This window comes from Lampris incognitus, chromosome 8 (genome assembly GCF_029633865.1).
Source record: "Lampris incognitus isolate fLamInc1 chromosome 8, fLamInc1.hap2, whole genome shotgun sequence".
NCBI classification, from domain to species: Eukaryota; Metazoa; Chordata; class Actinopteri; order Lampriformes; family Lampridae; genus Lampris; species Lampris incognitus.
Genome location: NC_079218.1, coordinates 62,158,036 through 62,179,216, shown reverse-complemented (window position 1 = coordinate 62,179,216; position 21,181 = coordinate 62,158,036). Strand labels below are relative to the sequence as shown.

Here is a 21,181-nt window from a genome sequence, read left to right as displayed (position 1 = left end):
GAGGTGAGGGCAGCTATGAAGAGGATGAAGACTGGAAAGGCAGTTGGTCCAGATGACACCCGTGGAAGCATGGAGATGTTTAGGAGAGACGGCAGTGGGGTTTTTAACTAGATTGTTTAACACAGTCTTGGAAAGTGAGAGGATGCCTGAGGAGTGGAGAAGAAGCATACTGGTACCGATTTTCAAGAACAAGGGCGATGTGCAGAACTGTAGCAACTACAGAGGTATAAAGTTGATCGGCCACAGCATGAAGATATGGGAAAGAGTAATAGAAGCTAGGTTAAGAGGAGAGGTGACGATTAGCGAGCAGCAGTATGGTTTCATGCCACGAAAGAGTCCCACAGATGCGATGTTTGCTTTGAGAATGTTGATGGAGAAGTATAGAGAAGGCCAGAATGAGTTAAATTGTGTCTTTGTGGATTTAGAGAAAGCATATGACAGGGTGCCGAGAGAGGAGGTGTGGTATTGTATGAGGAAGTCAGGAGTTGCAGAGATGTATAAAGGAGTGCTGCAGGATATGTATGAGGGCAGTGTGACAGTGGTGAGGTGTGCAGTTGGAATGACAGATGGGTTCAAGGTGGAGGTGGGATTACATCAAGGATCAGCTCTGAGCCCTTTCTTGTTTGCAGTGGTGATGGACAGGTTGACGGACGAGATCAGGCAGGAGTCTCCATGGACGATGATGTTCGCGGATGACATTGTGATCTGTAGCGAGAGTAGGGTGCAGGTTGAGGAGAGTCTGGAGAGGTGGAGGTATGCACTGGAGAGAAGAGGAATGAAAGTCAGTAGGAGCAAGACAGGATACCTATGCGTGAATAAGAGGGAGGACAGTGGAATGGTCAGGATGCAAGGAGTAGAGGTGACGAAGGCATATGAGTTTAAATACATGGGGTCAACTGTCCAAAGTAACGGGGAGTGGAGAAGAGAGATGAAGAAGAGAGTGCAGGCAGGGAGGAGTGGGTGGAGAAGAGTGTCAGAAGTGATGTGTGACAGAAGGGTACCAGCGAGAGTTAAAGGGAAGATTTACATGATGGTAGTGAGACCAGCTATGTTATATGGTTTGGAGACAGTGGCACTAATGAAAAGGCAGGAGGTAGAGCTGGAGGTGGTAGTTGCAGATGCTAAGATTTTCACTGAGAGTGACGAAGAAGGACAGGATTAGGAATGATTATATTAGAGGGACAGCTCAGGTTGGACGGTTTGGAGACAAAGCAAGAGAGGCAAGATTGAGATGGTTTGGACATGTGTGGAGGAGAGATGCTGGGTATATTGGGAGAAGGATGCTGAATATGGAGCTGCCAGGGAAGAGGAGAAGAGGAAGGCCAAAGAGGAGGTTTATGGATGTGGTGAGGGAGGACATGCAGCTGGTTGGTTTGACAGAGGAAGATGCAGAAGACAGGGAGAAATGGAAACGAATGATCCGCTGTGGCGCCCCCTAACGGGAGCAGCCTAAAGTAGTAGTAGATTACCATTATGTATATACATCATTATTATTATTAACATTATTATTATCATTATTATTATCATCATCATTATTATTATTAACATTATTAACAGTATTATTATTATCATTCATTCATTCATTTATCATCAGCCGCTTCTCCGGGGTCGGGTCGCGGTGGCAGCAAGCTAAGTAGGGCACTCCAGATGTCCCTCTCCCCAGCAACGCCCTCCAGCTCCTCCTGGGGGATCCCAAGGCGTTCCCAGGCCAGATTGGAGATGTAGTCCCTCCAGCGAGTTCTGGGTCTACCCCGGGGTCTCCTCCCAGTTGGCGGTGCCCGGTAAACTTCCAAAGGAAGGCGCACAGGGGGCATCCTAATCAGATGCCCAAACCACCTCAACTGGCTCCATTTGACGCGAAGGAGCAGTGGCTCTACTCCGAGCTCCCTCCGGATGTCCGAGCTCCTCACCCTATCTCTAAGGCTGAGCCCAGACGCCCTACAGAGGAAACTCGTTTCAGCCGCTTGTATCCGCGATCTCACCCTTTCGGTCACTACCCAAAGTGCATGACCATAGGTGAGGGTTGGAACCAAGATTGACTGGTAAATGCAGAGCTTTGCCTTTCTGCTCAGCTCCCTCTTCACTACAATGGTCCGGTACAACGTCCGCATTACTACTGATGCTGCATCAATCTGCCTGTCAATCTCCCGCTCCATCCTACCCTCACTCATGAACAAGACCCCGAGATACTTGAAATCTTTCACTTGAGGCAACAACTCATCCCAACCCGGAGGGGGTAATCCACCATTTTCCGGTAGAGAACCATGGCCTCAGACTTGGAGGTGCTGACTCTCATCCCAGCCATTTCATACTCAGCTGCAAACTGCACCAGTGCACGCTGGAGGTCTCGTTCTGATGAAGCCAACAAAACTGCATCATCTGCGAAGAGCAGATATGCAATTCTGAGGTTCCCAAAACGGACACACTCCTCACCTTGGCTGCGCCTTGAGATCCTGTCCATGAATATCACAAACAGAATCGGAGACAAAGGACAACCTTGGTGGAGTCCGACACCCAATGAAAACGTGTTTGACTTAGTGCTGAGAATGCAGACACTGCTCTCACTTTGGTTATACAAGGACCGGATGGCTTGTAGCAAATGCCCCGGTACCCCATATTCCCGCAGTACCCCCCACAGAGTGTCCTGGGGTACACAGTCGTAAGCCTTCTCCAAGTCCACAAAACACTTATAGACTGTCTGGTCAAACTCCCATGCCCCCCTCAGTACTTCCGCAAGGGTAAAGCGTTGGTCCATTATTCAAAAACCAGGATGGAATCCGCGTTGTTCCTCCTGAATCCGAGGTTCGACAATCGGTCGAAGCCTCCTTTCGAGCACCCTAGAGTAGACTTTATCAGGTAGGCTGAGCAATGTGATGCCCGGATAATTGGAGCACATCCTCCGGTCCCCCTTTTTGAATATGGGAACCACCACCCCAGTCTGCCACTCCACAGGTACTGTCCCTGACCTCCACGGGACACTGAAGAGGCGTGTCAACCAAGACAGCCCAACAATGTCCAGAGCCTTCAGCATCTCAGGGCGAATTTCATCCACACCCGGCGCCTTGCCACCGAGGAGCTTCTTAACTACCTCAGAGACCTCTGCCAGGGATATGGGCGGGGCTTCCCCTGTGTCTTCAGACTCTACCTCCTCCACTGAGAACATGTTAGCCGGGCTCAGGAACTCCTCAAAAGGTTCTTTCCACCGCTCGACAACATCCCCAGTCCGGGTCAACAGTTCCCCTCCCCGGCTGAACACAGCCTGAGTCAAGCCTTGCTTCCCCTTCCTGAGTCGCCGGATGGTTTGCCAGAACTTCTTTAAGGCCAACTGAAAATCCTCCTCCATAGCCTCACCGAACTCCTCCCACACCCGAGTTTTTGCTTCCGCGACCGCTGAAGTGGCAGCCTTTTTGGCGTCCCAGTACCTGTCTGCTGCTTCAGGAGACCCCTGGGCCAATCAAGTGCAAAAGGCCTGCGTCTTCAGTCTGATGGCTTCCCTCACCACCAGTGTCCACTAGTGGATTCTTGGGTTGCCGCCTCGACAGGCACGGATGACCTTATGATCGCATCTGCAATAGAGGCTTTGAACATGGCCCACTCAAACTCCATGTCCCAGCCTACCTCGGAATACACGAGAACTTCTTCCAGAGGTGGGAGTTGAAGACCTCATGGACAGGGGCCTCCGCCAGACGTTCCCAGTTCACCCTCACTATATGTTTGGGTTTGCCAGGCCTGTCCGGCAGCCTTCCCCGCCATCTGATCCAACTCACCACCAGGTGGTGATCAGTTGACAGCTCTGCTCCTCTCTTCACCCGAGTGTCCAAAACATATGGCCGCAGATCTGATGATACGACCACAAAGTCTATCATCGATCTTCGGCCTAAGGTGTTCTGGTACCAAGTACACTTATGAACTACCTTATGTTCGAACATGGTGTTTGTTATGGCCAATGCATGACTCGCACAGAAGTCCAATAAAAAGGCACCGCTCGGGTTCCGATCAGGGAGGTCGTTCCTTCCAATCACGCTCCTCCAGGTTGCTCCATCACTGCCCACGTGAGCGTAGCAGTCCCCCAGCAGAACTGTAGAGTCCCGAGGCGGAGCCTATCCAGGACACCACCCAGAGACTCAAAGAAGGCTGGATACTCCAAACTGCTATTCGGTGCATAAGCACACACAACATTCAGAGCCTTTCCCCCCAGCGACTTGTAGTCGTATAGAGGTGACCCACTCATGGTACCAGAGCCCATGCTATATGTGAAGGTGAGCCCAACTATATCTAGTTGGTACCACTCTACCTCCTGCACCAGCTCCGGCTCCTTCCCTGCCAAAGAGGTGACATTCCACGTCCCGAGGACCAATCTGCGATGCCGGAAGTCGGCACGCCCTGGTCCCTGCCTTTGCCTGCTGCCCGGCCTGCATTGCACCCTACCACAGTGATCATCCCAGCGTGTGGTGGGTCCACGGGGTGGTGGCTCCATGTTCTGTTTTTTGGGCTGGGCTCGACCGGGCCCCATGGGCCAAGGCCCAGCCGCCAAACACTCGTCAGCGAGCTCCCCTCCTAGGTCTGGCTCCAGGAGGGGGCCCCGGTTTCCCTTTTCTAGGCAAGGTGCTCTAACTCTGCATGTGTAAATTCATTGGGATTTTTGAGAATCGCTCTTAGTCTGTGCCCTCCCCTGGGACTAGTTTGCCTTGGGAGACCCTAACAGGGGCTATTGCCCCCAACAACACAGCTCCCAGGATCACCGGGACACACAAACCCATCCACTACGTCAAGGTGACGATTCCTGGAGGAGCGACGATTCTATATTATATTATTATTATTATTATTATTATTATTATTATTATTGTGTTTCTGTCAGTATGTTTGTTATGTGTGTGTGTGTGTGTGTGTGTGTGTATGTATGTGTGTGTGTATGTGTGTGATTTAGTTCTGTCCTAATTGGTTGTTAACATTATTAATATCAGGTAATAAACAGAATGGACAGAGCTACCAGTTAGCATGTTTTCCTTCCCCAGCCAGAGAACCTGCTGCTGGCCTCCAAGTCAAAAGGTGCTGCCGTGAAGCTGGCAGACTTTGGCCTTGCCATCGAGGTGGAGGGAGACCAGCAAGCTTGGTTTGGTAAGTGTTACTAATAATACTACCTTTACCACCAGTAATTTATTTACCACTACCACTATTAGTGCTACTGAAACTTACCACTCTTAGTTACAGAACTAATGCTTCTACTACTCTCAGTGCTTTGACTATTACTACTTCTACTAGGACAAACCTCATGCTTTGACTGTAACTTCTTCTACAGAATATGCCTCATGCTTTGGCTATTATTATTTCTACTAAAACAAACCTCATGCTTTGACTTTTACTACTTCTACTAAAACAAACCTCATGCTTTGACTATTATTACTTCTACTAGGACATACCTCTTGCTTTGACTTTTACTCCTTCTACTAGGACATGCCTCATGCTTTGACTATTACTACGTCTACTAGGACATACCTCTTGCTTTGACTATTACTACTTCTACTAGGACATGCCTCATGCTTTGACTATTATTACTTCTACTAAAACAAACCTCTTGCTTTGACTATTACTACTTCTACTAGGACATACGTACCTCATGCTTTGACTATTACTACTTCTACTAGGACATACCTCTTGCTTTGACTATTACTACTTCTACTAGGACATACCTCATGCTTTGACTATTATTACTTCTACTAAAACAAACCTCTTGCTTTGACTATTACTACTTCTAACTAGGACAAACCTCCACGCTTTGACTGTAACTTCTACTAGGACATGCCTCATGCTTTGACTATTACTACTTCTACTAGGACAAACCTCCATGCTTTGACTGTAACTTCTTCTACTAGGACATGCCTCATGCTTTGACTATTACTACTTCTACTAGGACAATCCTCTTGATTTGACTATTACTACTTCTACTAGGACAAACCTCCATGCTTTGATTGTAAATTCTTCTACTAGGACATAACTCATGCTTTGACTATTATTACTCCTACTAAAACAAACCTCTTGCTTTGACTATTACTACTTCTACTAGGACAAACCTCCATGCTTTGACTGTAACTTCTTCTACTAGGACATGCCTCATGCTTTGACTATTACTACTTCTACTAGGACAAACCTCCATGCTTTGATTGTAAATTCTTCTACTAGGACATACCTCTTGCTTTGACTATTACTACTTCTACTAGGATATACCTCTTGCTTTGACTATTACTAGTTCTACTAGGACAAACCTCTATGCTTTGACTGTAACTTCTTCTACTAGGACATGCCTCATGCTTTGACTATTACTACTTCTATTAGGACAAACCTCATGCTTTGACTGTAACTACTTCTACTAGGACATACCTCATGCTTTGACTATTATTACTTCTACTAAAACAAACCTCTTGCTTTGACTATTACTACTTCTACTAGGACAAACCTCCATGCTTTGACTGTAACTTCTTCTACTAGGACATGCCTCATGCTTTGACTGTAACTTCTTCTACTAGGACATACCTCTTGCTTTGACTATTACTACTTCTACTAGGACATGCCTCATCCAGGCATATGCCATGAGTTTTGATATTGGGCAAGAATATATGCATGAATTATAAATGATCTTTCATCAGTTGATAGGCAACGCGTTAAATACACATTAAGCAATGTACCCCGGTAGTGCTCGACGGTATATTACTATAATCTGGAGATAAATTTAAATATTAGTAAAACTTATTTTTTACCTAGTAACAGATAAGGTGATGGAAATTAAGAATACTCATTGATAATGTTATCAGTTCCTTAAGCCTCAGGCTTAAAGAACTGACTACATGGAATTGTATGATTTACAGTGTTAAACATTTTAATAATGTATAGTTATGTGATTACATTTCTACTACAAGTCTTCCACAGATGTGTAAAAGCTTCAGTTGTATTTCGTTGCTCATACATGAATATTAAAACTGGATATTATGTAATTTCCCCTCGGGGGTGAAGAAAGTGTTTCTGATTCTGATTCTGATTCTGATTCCGACTGCTATTTGCAAATGTGTTCCAGGCTTTGCGGGGACTCCTGGTTATTTGTCTCCTGAGGTTTTAAGGAAGGATCCATATGGAAAAGCTGTGGACCTCTGGGCTTGTGGTTAGACTAAATTTTATTCTAATGGACTCTATTGTCTTCTCTCATCTTCCATAATGCTCTTTTCTTTTCTATCCTGTGTTCCATTATGAAGAACTAGTAGATTGTTTTCAGTGGAAAGTACAGTGAAATGACAGCAGGGTGGCTGAAAGTTACCCAAAAGCAGAACACTCATGATGTTGCTTCCACTTTCCACTTAAGTTTCATTTTCCTCTCCAAAAACACTGCTCTCAGACTTCCCCCATGTGCTCCGATAACAGGGACTCCTACTTCAGCTGCAAAACTCAGCTACTTTCTGAAACGCTGCACTTTTTTTCTTTTTGGATTTTCCCCCCCTTTTCCTCCCCAATTGTATCCGGCCAATTACCCCACTCTTCCGAGCTGTCCCGGTCGCTGCTCTACCCCCATGGCCGGCGTCAGGCAATCAAGTGCTCAGGGCAAAACAATGAAAGTGCGCCCCCCATGTGGACTTCACAAAACACATGTGATAAAACGCCTCATATTACTGTCAGTTATTTAAAACCAGTACGTCGTGAACACCAACATTACATGTAGGTTATAACAACGTTACCGACCACACACAACGATGGCAAATAAACAGGTTGCAGGCTCTAGAATGAAGGAGGAGCATGCGCTGTACAGCCCATAGGCGCGCACTGCACCCTGGTTGAAAGTCAGAGGGAGGCGCTGTCACATATCACTCTGAAAACACATGTTTTCGTCATGGAAATACAACGTTTAAGTATCCCTGTGGTTCTAAAGACCCGCCTTAAGTTAACACCGTAGTTATTTGCTAAAGTAAATACACACACAGCTGTTTTTCCATTTCAAAATGAAGCGTTATAATGACCACTGTCAGCTGTAACGCGTCTTTTCAGAGCGTCGCTGGTTCATTGTTAAACACCCCTCATACTTTCACATTATTATGTCATATTATTTAGCTCTTGTGTCTTTTCAACAACATTTCATATTGTAGCGAATTCGGGGGCAGTTTGGGAGGCCGTCACCACAGCCGAGACGCGAACCCATGTCTCCCACTCCGCAAGCGACAATGTTAACCAGTCGACTAAAGGGTCCGACCCGTTAGTCAAGGACCAACGTGTCTACTTATCCATGCTCATTACAATATTCATTTCGACATTGAAATGATGTAGCACAACACAGTGACACACACTTAGGCCTAGGCCTATCCCATACATTATCGATTAGTAGGTTGACTCGCCCCCTTATAAGTGGACCTTTCTTGATTTGGCTGCAGCAAACTCTTCAGTTATCTTGGAGTAATCCAATCTGCGAGATATTTGGTGCTCAATTGCAACGTCGGCCAGTCCATTCAGACGGTCTTGAGACACAGTTGACCGCAAGTCAGTTTTCATGAGTTTGAGCTGAGAAAAGCTTCTCTCACCACAGGCCACTGTTACCGGCACAGTCAGCAATATGCGCAGGGCGGCGCTGAGATTTGGGTACAGATCCAAGAGGTTTTCCGGGTAAATGTAACTCAGTATGTGAGAGAGAGAATCAGGCAAGCCACTGGGATAGCTCTTGACCACTATGCCTATCTCAAGACGCAGGTCGTCAGCATCTCTATCCTCCATGTCCTCCGCATGTCCGTGGTGCTGAGGAGAAATCCAAACAAACCACTGAAAACATCCAGCTGTGAACATCTGTTAGACTGGTTAGAGCTGTACCAACCAGGGGGGTTTTCTTTCGCCCTCTTTGTTCTGAAAACGCCAGTTCCACACAGGCCTTGTCGGCCATGTCTCCTGCATCTGTGCGAGCAGCCACGAAACCGTTCTCTCTGAAATCCTGCAAAAGCCTCGACCACAGTGCGGGTTTCATTTCTGAGGGTTTCCATACCGACTGAGGGACTCTGGAGTATTAATATGATTAATATGATACAAAATGTTGTACCGTACAACAATGCACATTGATGAAATCTCTTTAACCAGGCTTCTGGCCTCTGGTGCTGTTATGCCATCTGTCTTCTCGAGGGAATGATCCGCCAGTGCTTCCAGCGCACAATGCCCTTCTTCCAGCTGATAGCGTAACACCTTCACGCTGTCTATACCAGATTCCCAGCAAGTGTCTGAGAGGGGTTTGACAGTCAGCCCGGAGACATTATCTTTCAGCATGGAGCAGCGATTAGTTGAAGAGCTAAAGATGACATAAACTCTCTGGAGGATTCCAAAAAAGGGTTGCAGACTGCACAGAGGACTTGGCAGCATCGGAAACAACCAAGTTTAAGGTGTGGCTGCCACGTGGCATGAAGAGCGCTTTTTTGTTCAGATCAAGGGTTCGTCTTTGCACTCCCTGTTTCTTGCCTTTCATATTACTCCCGGTGTCATAACTTTGACCTCTGCATTCATTAATGTTGAGGCCCAGATTTTCCAGATGGCCCAAGAAAGTATCACATAGTGCCTCACCTGTTGCGGACTCAACTGGGAGAAATCCAGTTAAGTGTTCTGCAGTCGAAACATCAGCAGGGTTCTCGCAATTCACAATGATTGACATCTGTTCAACATGACTAATGTCGGGCGTACAGTCCATAATCACTGCATAGTATTTCGCATTATGAACCTTTTCAGTAATGGGCGGAAGAACCACCCCTCCTATCCTCACAATCAGTTTGTTCTGAGTATCCTTGCTTAGGTAGCGAGTTGTTATGTCACGTCTCTCAATTCGTCTTAAATGTTCACTCATTACTTGGTCATATTGAGCCATCAGCTCCACCTGCCTTAAGAAATGCCCATTGGAGGGGTCGTAGAGTTTGTCTGTTGTCCCACGAAAGGCCGTGGTACGTTCAGCTAATTACAGATGATGCTGATAATTCCGGTTAGTGCTGCCCTCCAGTCATGTAGCTCTCTCTCAGTTAGCTGCATGTGTTCACAGTCCACACTTCTCATACTGGCCATGCAGCCTTCAGAGTGTGCTGCCGTTCCTCCATACAACGGCTGTGTGCTTTCCAGCGCTCGTGGCTACGTAGACATGCAGCCATGTGTTTCCATGCGTTATATCCATCTGCTGACAGACGCACATCACGTTTCCTGAACAACATGCAACAAGAACACAAAACCCTATCTGGAGATTCGGGGTACAATAACCACGATCGCTTTATTTTTTCCCCATTTTAAGTGTCATGAAAACGTTGTCCTTACGAAATCTCCGAGGAGGGGAGTCTTTATTTTGCGGGATAACATTGTTCATCAGCTGCTTTGGGCCTCATTTAACAAGCTCTGTTCTGACTGTGTCAGAGATTCGGTTCGACCGTAATGCGGGGTCGTCAGATAGGCTTACTGTTAAAGGCAGGTCAGCAGTCGACCCAGCTGCTCTTCTTTCTGTCTCACTCTCACTCTCTCCTTTCTGTCTCACTCTCACTCTCTTCTTTCTATCTCACTCTCACTCTCTCCTTTCTGTATCACTCTCACTCTCTTCTTTCTGTCTCACTCTCACTCTCTTCTTTCTGTCTCACTCTCACTCTCCTTTCAGTCTCACTCTCAATCTCTTCTTTCTGTCTCACTCTCACTCTCTCCTTTCTGTCTCGCTCTCACTTTCTCCTTTCAGTCTCACTCTCACTCTCTTCTTTCTGCCTCACTCTCTCTCTTCTTTCTGTCTCACTCGCACTCTCTTCTTTCTGTCTCACTCTCTTCTTTCTGTCTCACTCTCACTCTCTTCTTTCTGTCTCACTCTCACTCTCTCCTTTCTGTCTCACTCTCACTCTCTTCTTTCTGTCTCACTCACTCGCACTCTCTTCTTTCTATCTCACTCTCACTATCTCCTTTCTGTCTCACTCTCTTCTTTCTGTCGCACTCTCACTATCTCCTTTCTGTCTCAATCTCCTTTATGTCTCTCTCACTCTCTCCTTTCTGTCTCACTCTCCCTCTCTCCTTTCTGTCTCACTCTCACTCTCTTCTTTCTATCTCACTCTCACTCTCTCCTTTCTGTCTCACTCTCACTCTCTTCTTTCGGTCTCACTCTCACTCTCTCATTTCTGTCTCACTCTCTCCTTTCTGTCTCACTCTCACTAATTTCTTTCTGTCTCACTCTCACTCTCCTTTCTGTCTCACTCTCACTCGCTTCTTTATGTCTCACTCTCACGCTCTTCTTTCTGTCTCACTCTCACTCTCTTCTTTCTGCCTCACTCTCACTATATTCTTTCTGTCTCACTCTCACTCTCTTCTTTCTGTCTCACTCTCACTATCTTCTTTCTGTCTCACTCTCACTCTCTTCTTTCTGTCTCACTCTCACTCTCTTCTTTCGGTCTCACTCTGACTCTCTCCTTTCTGTCTCACTCTCTCCTTTCTGTCTCACTCTCTTCTTTCTCTCTCACTCTCACTCTCTTCTTTCTGTCTCACTCTCACTCTCTCATTTCTGTCTCACTCTCACTATCTCCTTTCTGTCTCACTCTCACTCTCCCTTTTCGGTCTCATTCTCACTCACTTCTTTATGTCTCACTCCCATTCTCTCCTTTCTGTCTCACTCTCACTCTCTTCTTTCTGTCTCACTCTCACTCTCTTCTTTCTGTCTCACTCTCACTCTCTTTGCCAAGTTGGCCCGCAGCAGCATTTGCTAGCTGTGCTGCTGTCTCTTCCGCTGCTAGCTGTGCCTCACTCTCAGTCTCAGCCACAGCACTCTCTCCGCCCGTTAGCTGAGGACTCGCCGCCGGCGGCACCCGTAAAAATCACTGTTAACTTTGGATGCGCTTCCAGGGCTTTTATCTTTTCGAGTGTACTGCGTTTATTTTGCGCCCCACTTAATTTCGACGACCGTTTCATTTTTTGTGGTTTTGTTTTCTGTGTTAGCTAGCTTATGAACACACAGACACAGTATGCTAGCAGTAGCACACACCAACGTTTGAGATGGAGTGAGTGCAATATTTTTTTTCAGCGGTGGCGCGGCGCCCTTTGGCGCCCCTAGTGGCTTGGTGCCCTGGGCAATTGTCCAGTTTGCCCAGCGCATGCAGCGTCCCTGTCCACCCCCTCTGCTGATCCGGGGAGGACTGCAGACTACCATATGTCTCCTCCCATACATGTGGGATCGCCAGCCGCTTCTTTTCACCTGACAGTGAGCAGTTTCACCAATGGGACATAGTGCATGGAAGTATCACGCTATCCCCTCCAGTTCCCCCTCTCCCCCGAACAGGCGCCCAGACCGACCAGAGGAGGCGCTAGTGCAGCGACAAGGACACATACGCACATCGGGCTTCCCACCCGCAGACACGGCCCATTGTGTCTGTAGGGACGCCCGACCAACCCGGAGGTAAGGCGGGAATTCAAACCGGCGAGCCCCGTGTTGGTAGGCAATGGAACAGACCACTATGCTACCCGGATGCCCCATGCTGCACATTTTAAAATACTTTTTAGTTTACCCCTATGGATTTGCGTGACATAATGTTTTGACTTGCCTGAGTGAAGAAGACTGATATAGTATGTCTCACTTCAATTCATAACATGACATATGTCTCACTTCAACCAGCTCACAACATGACATATGTCTCACTTCAGTTCATAACATGATATAAGTCTCACTTCAACCAACTCATAACATGACATATGTCTCACTTCAGTTCATAACAAGACATGTCTCACTTCAGTTCATAACATGATATGCCTCACTTCAACTCATAACATGACATATGTCTCACTTAAGTTCATATCCTGATACATGTCTCACTTCAACATGATATATGTCTCACTTCAACTCATAACATGACATATGTCTCACTTCAATTCATAACATGACATATATGTCTCACTTCAACTCATAACGTAATATATGTCTCACTTCAACTCATAACATGATATATGTCTCACTTAAACTCATAACATGATATGTGTCTCACTTCAGTTCATAACATTTCATTACATATGTCTCACTTTACCTCATAACATGACAAATGTCTCACTTTAACTCTTAACATGACATATGTCTCACTTCAGTTCATAACATGATATATGCCTCACTTCAACTCATAACATGATATGTGTCTCACTTCATTCCATAACATGATATTTGTCTCAATTCAACTCATAACATGATATATGTCTCACTTCAGCTCATAACTTGACATATGTCTCACTTCAACTCATAACATATGTGTCTCACTTCATTCCATAACATGATATTTGTCTGACTTCAACTCATAACACTACATATGTCTCACTTCAGTTCATAACATGATATATGTCTCACTTCAGTTCATAACATGATATATGTCTCACTTCAGTTCATAACTTGACATATGTCTCACTTCAGTTCATAACAGTCTGAACTATTGTAATAACTTGGCCGTCTTGATCAAGTATAAGATACATTTTCTCCAGTAAAATGATCGTGTAATTGTTGTTAATAGTCATTCTCTTCTTGCAGGAGTGATTCTGTATATTCTGCTGGTTGGCTATCCTCCTTTCTGGGATGAAGACCAACACAGACTCTACCAGCAGATAAAGGCTGGAGCTTATGATGTAGGTCAGATGACTGTCATGAAATTGGTCACATGATTCATGGAATGTATATCACATGGCTCGTATGTTATAGAGTATGTGACTTTCATGATGTGGGTCATGTAACTCGTGATGTAGGCTGCATGATTCTCATGATGTAGGTTGTATGTGTCCTGTGGGTTTTATCAGCTATTGTTCCTTGTCTGTTGTGTCTTTGTAGATGTGCTAATGTGCTTGACTGAGTGTTAATAATCTGAGCTTGATTAGGTGCATGGGTGGGGCAGCGGACTAATATGCTCGCATCCCAATGCTGAGGTTCCCAGTTAGATCCCTGGTGTCGCCTCAGGCTTGACCAGGTGGCCCAGGGAGCTTCACCTTCCATAAAACCATCTGCTAAATGAGTAAATAGAAATGTGGTTGATGAACAAACAAACCTTGAGGACTGAGAATAGTTAATGAATTAAAACTTAAAGTGTTGTGAATGAATTAACTGGTCAGTCACATTACCAATAAGAACTAACAGGGAGCCTCAAGCTCCACCCCCACGACTCAATCACTTTCAACATGTATGGAAGTGGCTTTGAAACGGTCATACAGTTTAGAGATTGTGGAAATTGACTGTACAATGTAAATGAACATTTGCCCCACACTTGAATGATGACGGTAGGACCCTTCCGGGCTGAATTTTCTCCACACATGGTCTAACGGCAAACACATAAATACATGTGCTACTTGCTCACCCTCTGGTACTGACTTTGGATAAGTGTGTGTTAAATGAGATGAGAAATGAGATTAGTGTTCATGTAAGTCTCAAATGTACATGTTCTCAACCTGAACGGTAAGGAGATGTTACATCTTACATCTTACCACGTGACGTTCTGATGACTAATGATACAAAATGAATAGCTTTACAGTCTCAGGTGTTTTAGTAATCTACTACTACTGCTACTGCTACTACTACTACTGCTACTGCTACTACAGCTACTGCTACTACTGCTACTACTACTGCTGCTACTACTGCTACTACTACTACTGCTACTACTACTACTGCTACTGCTGCTACTACTACTGCTACTACTACTACTACTGCTACTGCTACTCTGGTACTGACTTTGGATAAGTGTGTTAAATGAGATGAGAAATGAGATTAGTGTTCATGTAAGTCTCAAATGTTCTCAACCTGAATGGTAAGGAGATCTTACATCTTACATCTTACCACGTGACTTTCTGATGACTGTGCTGCCGGATCCTAAATGAACGGCGGCTTTTATTTTGACACGGAAGGAAGTTGAGTTTGGTGGTTGTCGTGCATAGGCCACGAAGAAGATAAAAGAAAATCATTCACGAAGAAGAAGAAAGATAAGGGGAACTCACGAAGGGAAAGACAGAGAGTGTGGCATGACCTGCAGATGAGTGCTATCTGAGCCAACTAGTCACTGTTAAACCAAAATTGGAGCGGGGAGAGCTTCATCTTGCTGGCCATCTACAGGGATGCCACTGGTGGGCTAATTAATCCCATTTTGTTATTAGAATTCATTAGTGGTTAGCATTACTGTTATAATTTATTGGTAGTTAGCATTCTGGTATTAGGCTAATGTCCTTGCTGTGTAGTTTATTTCATGTGTAGTTCAGTTAGCTTGAGGTTAGCCATGTTCTGTGCAATTAAGTGCAATGTGTATGGTTATATATCAATTTAATTTGGTAAAGGATGTAGAATATGAGTGAGCTTCATTTTGTTCATACCCTTAAAAAGAATGATTAAGTAAAAAATTAGGTTTATCTGTACTTGTGGAATGAAATTAGCAGTACTGACAGCATTATTTTTTTCTCCCTTTTTGTATTGTAAAGGTTTTCGATCTAGCAACACAATCATGAAAAAGATTGAAAGTTGAAATAATTCAATTAAAACAAGACTAAAAAAGATTGCTGTACGAGTTGTGGCATAAATTCCCTGTGGTTGGCTACGGCCTTTTTCAAGTTTGGTCAGGAGCTGAAGCAAATTCCCCTAAATAACTTGACAGTTGAAAACCAACGGCATTTCAGTTAATGATCAAAAGGTAGCTATTGATACTCATCAGTGCAGCAACAGGACAAGAAGATCAAAAGCTTTTGAAAGTCCAGAAAAGAGAAGAAACATCTCATAGGTCAAGATCGCAGATTAAGTTCTTGGCAAAACATTGGATCAGCTAAGAAAGGAAAGAATGGCTGCAAAGAGCTGCTTCACGAGGCAGGCCAACTACCTCAGCCAGAAGGCAGGCACTTTAACTGAATCAGAGCTCAGAAAAGAATTTGCGAAATTCTCTGCCAATGTGCAGGGGGTCATTGAAGCTAATGGTGATTTCAGAACTGGGCTATTGTTAGCGGTGGAAGCCAAGGCCAAGATGGTGAAGCGGCTTTGCTAGAGAAGAAGCAGGAGACAAACCTTGAGAAGGTCACCGGTGACTGTGAGAAAAGTTTTGATGAGGTAAAGGAGATTGTTTAAGCTAACCTCTGGACGAGGTATGGGCTAGATGAGCTGGCAGCAGCATTTGGAGAAGCTGAATGTCTTTGAACATGCTTACAAAATAGTTGTAGAAAGCATTAACTGTGAAGTCTATGACGTTCATCTAACTTTACTGGAAAAATTGATCAAGGAAGCATCTAAAGCTCTGTCAGTCTGGGAGCCATGGATCCCCACAACAGAGGGAAGTGACTTTCAAAAAAGAATCAGGGGCCTGAATGTAGCCAACAATGAGCTTGAGGTAAGAAAGGCCAAGTTTGCCAGAGCACGGAGGGTTGCTGAGGAAGAGCAGGCTTCAGCAGCTATAGGTGTGAGAACAGAACCGACCAGACAGATACTGCCAACGGTGACAATTAAGCAATTAAGCTACCTAAATTTAGTGGCTGCAAGAGAGATTCTATCACTGGAGGAAGGAGTGGGAAAGCCTGCAAAAGCAGGGTGAGCCAACCGGTTCAGCTGAGGTCAAAAAGGTCCAGCTTCTTGACAGCATGGATGAGAAGATTGCTAGAGACCTTAGGCTGTCGACTTACAACACAGCTGAGGACATATTCAGAGTGCTGACAAACAGGCATGGTAATAAGTCCACCATCGCTTTAGAAATTATTGAAGCACTAGAGGAAATCCCGCCTGTGAAAAGAAACCACCCAAGGAAAGTGATAGACCTAATCCAGACAGTAAAGAAAGCCTTTTCAGATCTCACTAGTGGTGAAGTCTATAAAGAGCAAGCTCCCTGAATTTCTGAAGAAAGACTGGCTTGTCTTCATGTTTGATCCCAATAATGGTGTCACACAAGACAATCATTTTGACATGTTTGTCACATTCCTGAAAAGGCAGGAGGAGATCTTTGAGAGACTGGAGCACCTTAAAATAATAGACAAATCAGAGAAATCAGGTAAAGCAGAAAGGAAATTTAACAAAGAATATGCCTCAACTAAAGCCACCAAGAAAGGTGACACAGAAGATGGGTGTATTGTCTGTGGAGATGAGAAGCACAAAGACAAGATTTAACTCTGCAAAAAAAATTAAAGGCATGAAGCTGTCTGAAAAGGAAACTGTAGTTAAAATGATTGGTGCATGCAGGGAGTGCTTAGAATGCCATAAGAATGAAGACGGCTGTAAAGATTCTTATCTGTGCAGAAAGAGAGGGTCGTCAGACCATCACTTCTTTCTCTGCCCAAGAGGAGAAGCCAAGAGAGGTGACTGGCAGGAAATGCAGAAAGACAGCAGAAACAAAAAGGGCCTAACAGAGGAACAGGAGAAGTTCATCAGTAAACTTTCCCCAGAGTTGGCAGAAAGATGCAGGAAGGCATTCATCAACAAGTCTGCAAAGGTAAACTCTGCTGCTAATTCCCAGTTGGGAATTTTGAAAGAAAGTGGGCTGCAGTAGCTCCCTGTTACCATGATGCTGGTGGAAGTAACTGCTAATGCAGGGCAGAAGATTGGGATCTTGGTAGACCTGGCTTCCGACACCAACTACATCACCCATGAAGCTGCCAACAGGTTGAATCTGAGGAGGAAAAATATTATACTAGTTGTGCATGGAGTTGGTGGAATGACCACTAAAGTAGCCACAAGAAGATATCTGTTCAGGTCCGAGTCAAAACCCCTAAGGGAACTGAGAAAGCTCATGAACTTATCTGCTATGGCCTGAAGGAAATTGCCAAAATTAGCAAGTTAGTCAGGCCTGAAAAGCTTAAAAGGTTCTTCCCAGAAGTTGAGCTCGAAGAGCTAAAGAGACCTGAGAAGGTTGAGTTGCTTATCAGTCACAGAGAAGAGAGACTCGCCCCGCAAAGGGTTAAAGTTGTGGGAGATTTTGTTTTGTGGGACAGCCCTCTTGGAAAAACTGTGGGCGGGGCACACCCTGACCTGTTTGAGGAAATAAATGTGACCGCACATAAGTCGAAGACACACTTCGGTCATTCCATGAGAACAGCTGCTGTCAAGTCTGAGGAGGTCACTGGTGAAGTCCCCTTCAAAACAAAGACAGTTCATCTGCAAAATGCCATGGTTGACAGCCAAACAGTATTGGGAGCCCTTCAACGAGATAGCTATAGGTGCCAGAAATTCTTTGCCAACAGAGTTGGAGAGATTAAAAAAATGCTGGGCCAGTTGAAGACTGGTGGTGTATCCCAGGCAGGGCTTAATTTGTGCCGGAGCAAGCCGGAGCGTGCTCCGGGACCTCCCAGTTTTGGACCGGCACCTATTTGATTGGCTCCGCCACCTTTTTCGTCACTATAAAAATCTGTAAAAACATTTTCTCTAATATTTAGCGTTATCTGTTCTGTCACTATTATTTCCCCTGACGTTTTTCGTAAATCGCTTGTTTGCCTACGTTTGATGCATTTTAAATCAGATATTTAAAAAAAAATATATATATATATATATATATATATATATTGAGAGAGAGAGAGAGAGAGAGAGAGAGAGAGAGAGAGAGAGAGAGAGAGAGAGAGAGAGAGAGAGACATGTCAGTCGCTGAAGTCACGCAGTGCACGCCACATCACAGGAGGTAACATTACCGCGATATTAGACTCAAAACAAATAGCCGCCTGCTCAATCAAAAGCCATTGATTAAAAATGTCAAAAAGACAGTCAAATGTGTTTAGTTTGTTCAGACCAGCAGGTCAGTCGAACCTTAAGAACGCCATGGTAATTTCGGAAGACCAACAAGGAAGGGCACAGCACAGCAGCAGCTAGCTAGCTAGCACAAGCATGGCAGCACAAGTTACTAGCAAACATGAGGAGCAGGAGGAAAAAGAGGAGGGTAACGAGCCAGAGGGCAATCGAAGAGAACTTTTTTCAAGGTGTACCCCTACATACAGTGCGAACGAGCGATAGAACCTTGGACCAGAGGGCGTTTTTTGGAAGCCTGGCAAGGAATCTGGAGAAACGTATGCTAACACAAGGGAAATACCAAACAGGATACAACGAGTTAATTGATGATTTAAAAGTACTCTTCCCACAGTATTGGTCAGACGACCCTAGGGCACTGTGGGGAAGATGAAGTCGGAAGACTCTGCCAGCAGTTTAGAATCGATGGCACGCAGAATGTCATTCGGGCATATAGGGAATATAGGGACAATGGTGGGAAATTCGCCCCAGATGGACTGAAAGACCTCTTGGCAGCAGTCAACACTGTCCCCATCTCAAGTGCAGAGTGTGAGAGGGGCTTTTCCCAGATGAACCTACTCTGCACCGCCAACAGGTCATCTCTGCACATCCACCATCTATACGCTACTCTTCCTTTGCCTTGTTGGACCACCGCTCACCCTGTTCAACCCCATTCCATATGTGAGGTCATGGATTACTAAAGGACACAGAACTGCACAGGACACTAGAAATAAAGTAAGAAGCAGGGAGAAGGAGGCTGAAGGCTCTATTGGTGTTTTATGGGCTGTTCTGGACAAATAAATAAAAGGTACTTTAAAAAAAATTCCGCAGTTTTGTTAATTGAGCCTTATAGTTTTGTGATGTGATCAATGTGTCGGGTCAAATTGCGTAATTCAAGTGCCATAGCCTAGATGCATTATATGCTGGCAAGTTGTATAATGTTTGTCTAAACATTTGAAAGTTTCTTTAGCTCGGCATTAACTTGGCGAACTTTGCTACTGTGCATGTGTCTACTGCCTCATTGTCACGTCAGTTAAGCTAGGCCCGTCTATTTAATAAAAGCAACATTAAAATTATTGGTCGAAAAGCACGTGACTATTACGTAGCTGTTTCAGCATCATGAAAAGCACTGTTTTGTGCATTTTTAAAATGCGTTCCTTGACTTTTTTTCTAACCCCTAACCTGCCGGAGCAGCACCCTCTCAGTGCTCCGGGACCTCCTCATTTACAAATTAAGCACTGATCCCAGGCAATGTTAATGTTGCCGACATCATCACAAAGGGGGCTACCTTAAAAGATCTTCGAGAGGATACCGCTTGACAGAGTGGACCGAAGTTCTTGAGATTGCCGTTGGAAAAATGTGGCTAACACATGGGACAGTGTCAACAAGCTGCGGAGGAAGGCATTTTCAGCAGTGGTAACAAGAGCTCAGGTAAAGAGAGGCCTAGGGCCCATCCCTCAGTAGAACCCCAAGGTCGAAAAATCAAGAAACGTTGCTAACTTGACTCAACTCATTCTCTTCTCAGATACATCTGAAACTGATGTGGGAATGAGGTTGGAAGGGCCTTTACCGAGAATAACATGTTTTGGCTCAGTTGTCAAAAACCTTCTTGATGTGAAGAAGTTCAGCAGTTTGTCTAGGCTGGTTGGAATCGTTGCTTGGGTGTGGTCAGCCTCTAACAAGTGGTTGGGCCTGAAGACCCAGGCCACAAAGCAGGCAAAGTGGGAGGCACTACCCTCAAATGAAAAACCCAGAGTGCTTGTGCTTAATGTCAAAGACCATGAGTATGCCTTTAGAGACCTTTGTTTAGCAGCTCAGGAAGGTGTGACATTCTCTGACATGACACTCAACAGGTTAGTGGTGTTTAAAGACAAAGATTCTGGACTTCTTATCTACAGAGGCAGGATCCAATCCTTCAGCGAAAAAAAAACTGCAATGCCCATTCTCGCACATGAAGCATGGATATCTAAACTTCTAGCTAGAGAGGCCCACAGTGTGAATCATGAGGTAGTAGCAGGAACACTCTTGAGGATGAGAAGAAAAGCCTGGGTAGTTAAAGGTCGAAGAATAGCCAAAAATGTGGTAGATGACTGTGTGACGTGTAGGAAAGCAAGAGCAAATTGTTGTCAACAGATAATGAGTGACCTCTCACCAGAGCAGGCAGGACCAGCAGCTCCATTTGAGTTCACCACCATGGACCTGTTTGGGACGTATGAAGTAAAAGATGAGGTGAGGAAGCGAGTAAGGCTAAAAGTCTGGGGAGTAGTATTCAGCTGCATGGTGTCCAGGGCCATGAACCCTGATATTGTTGGCGACCTGTCAGCAGAGGGATTCCTGCTTACCTACCAATGGTTTACATAATTGAGAGGGGACCCAGCAGACTTCCAATTCGAGGGTTACCCCTACAAGAGGTTTTGAGCCATCCAATTAGAGGTAAATAAGTTCTGGAGGAAGTGGTGTCAGCTGGCAGGTCCGAACTTG

At 45.1% G+C, this 21,181-nt stretch overlaps 1 protein-coding gene across 2 annotated transcripts in view; it reads left to right on the top strand.

Moving 5' to 3' along the window:
- The window catches only part of camk2a (calcium/calmodulin-dependent protein kinase II alpha), a 292,509-nt gene that overhangs the window by 202,012 nt on the left and 69,316 nt on the right, over positions 1 to 21,181 (top strand). For both annotated transcript variants that reach the window (XM_056284736.1, XM_056284737.1), the window contains exons 7-9: positions 5,016 to 5,118; positions 7,070 to 7,153; positions 13,517 to 13,611. In XM_056284736.1, coding sequence (XP_056140711.1) covers positions 5,016 to 5,118; positions 7,070 to 7,153; positions 13,517 to 13,611 — 282 coding nt within the window. The remainder of the gene's footprint in view (positions 1 to 5,015; positions 5,119 to 7,069; positions 7,154 to 13,516; positions 13,612 to 21,181) is intronic.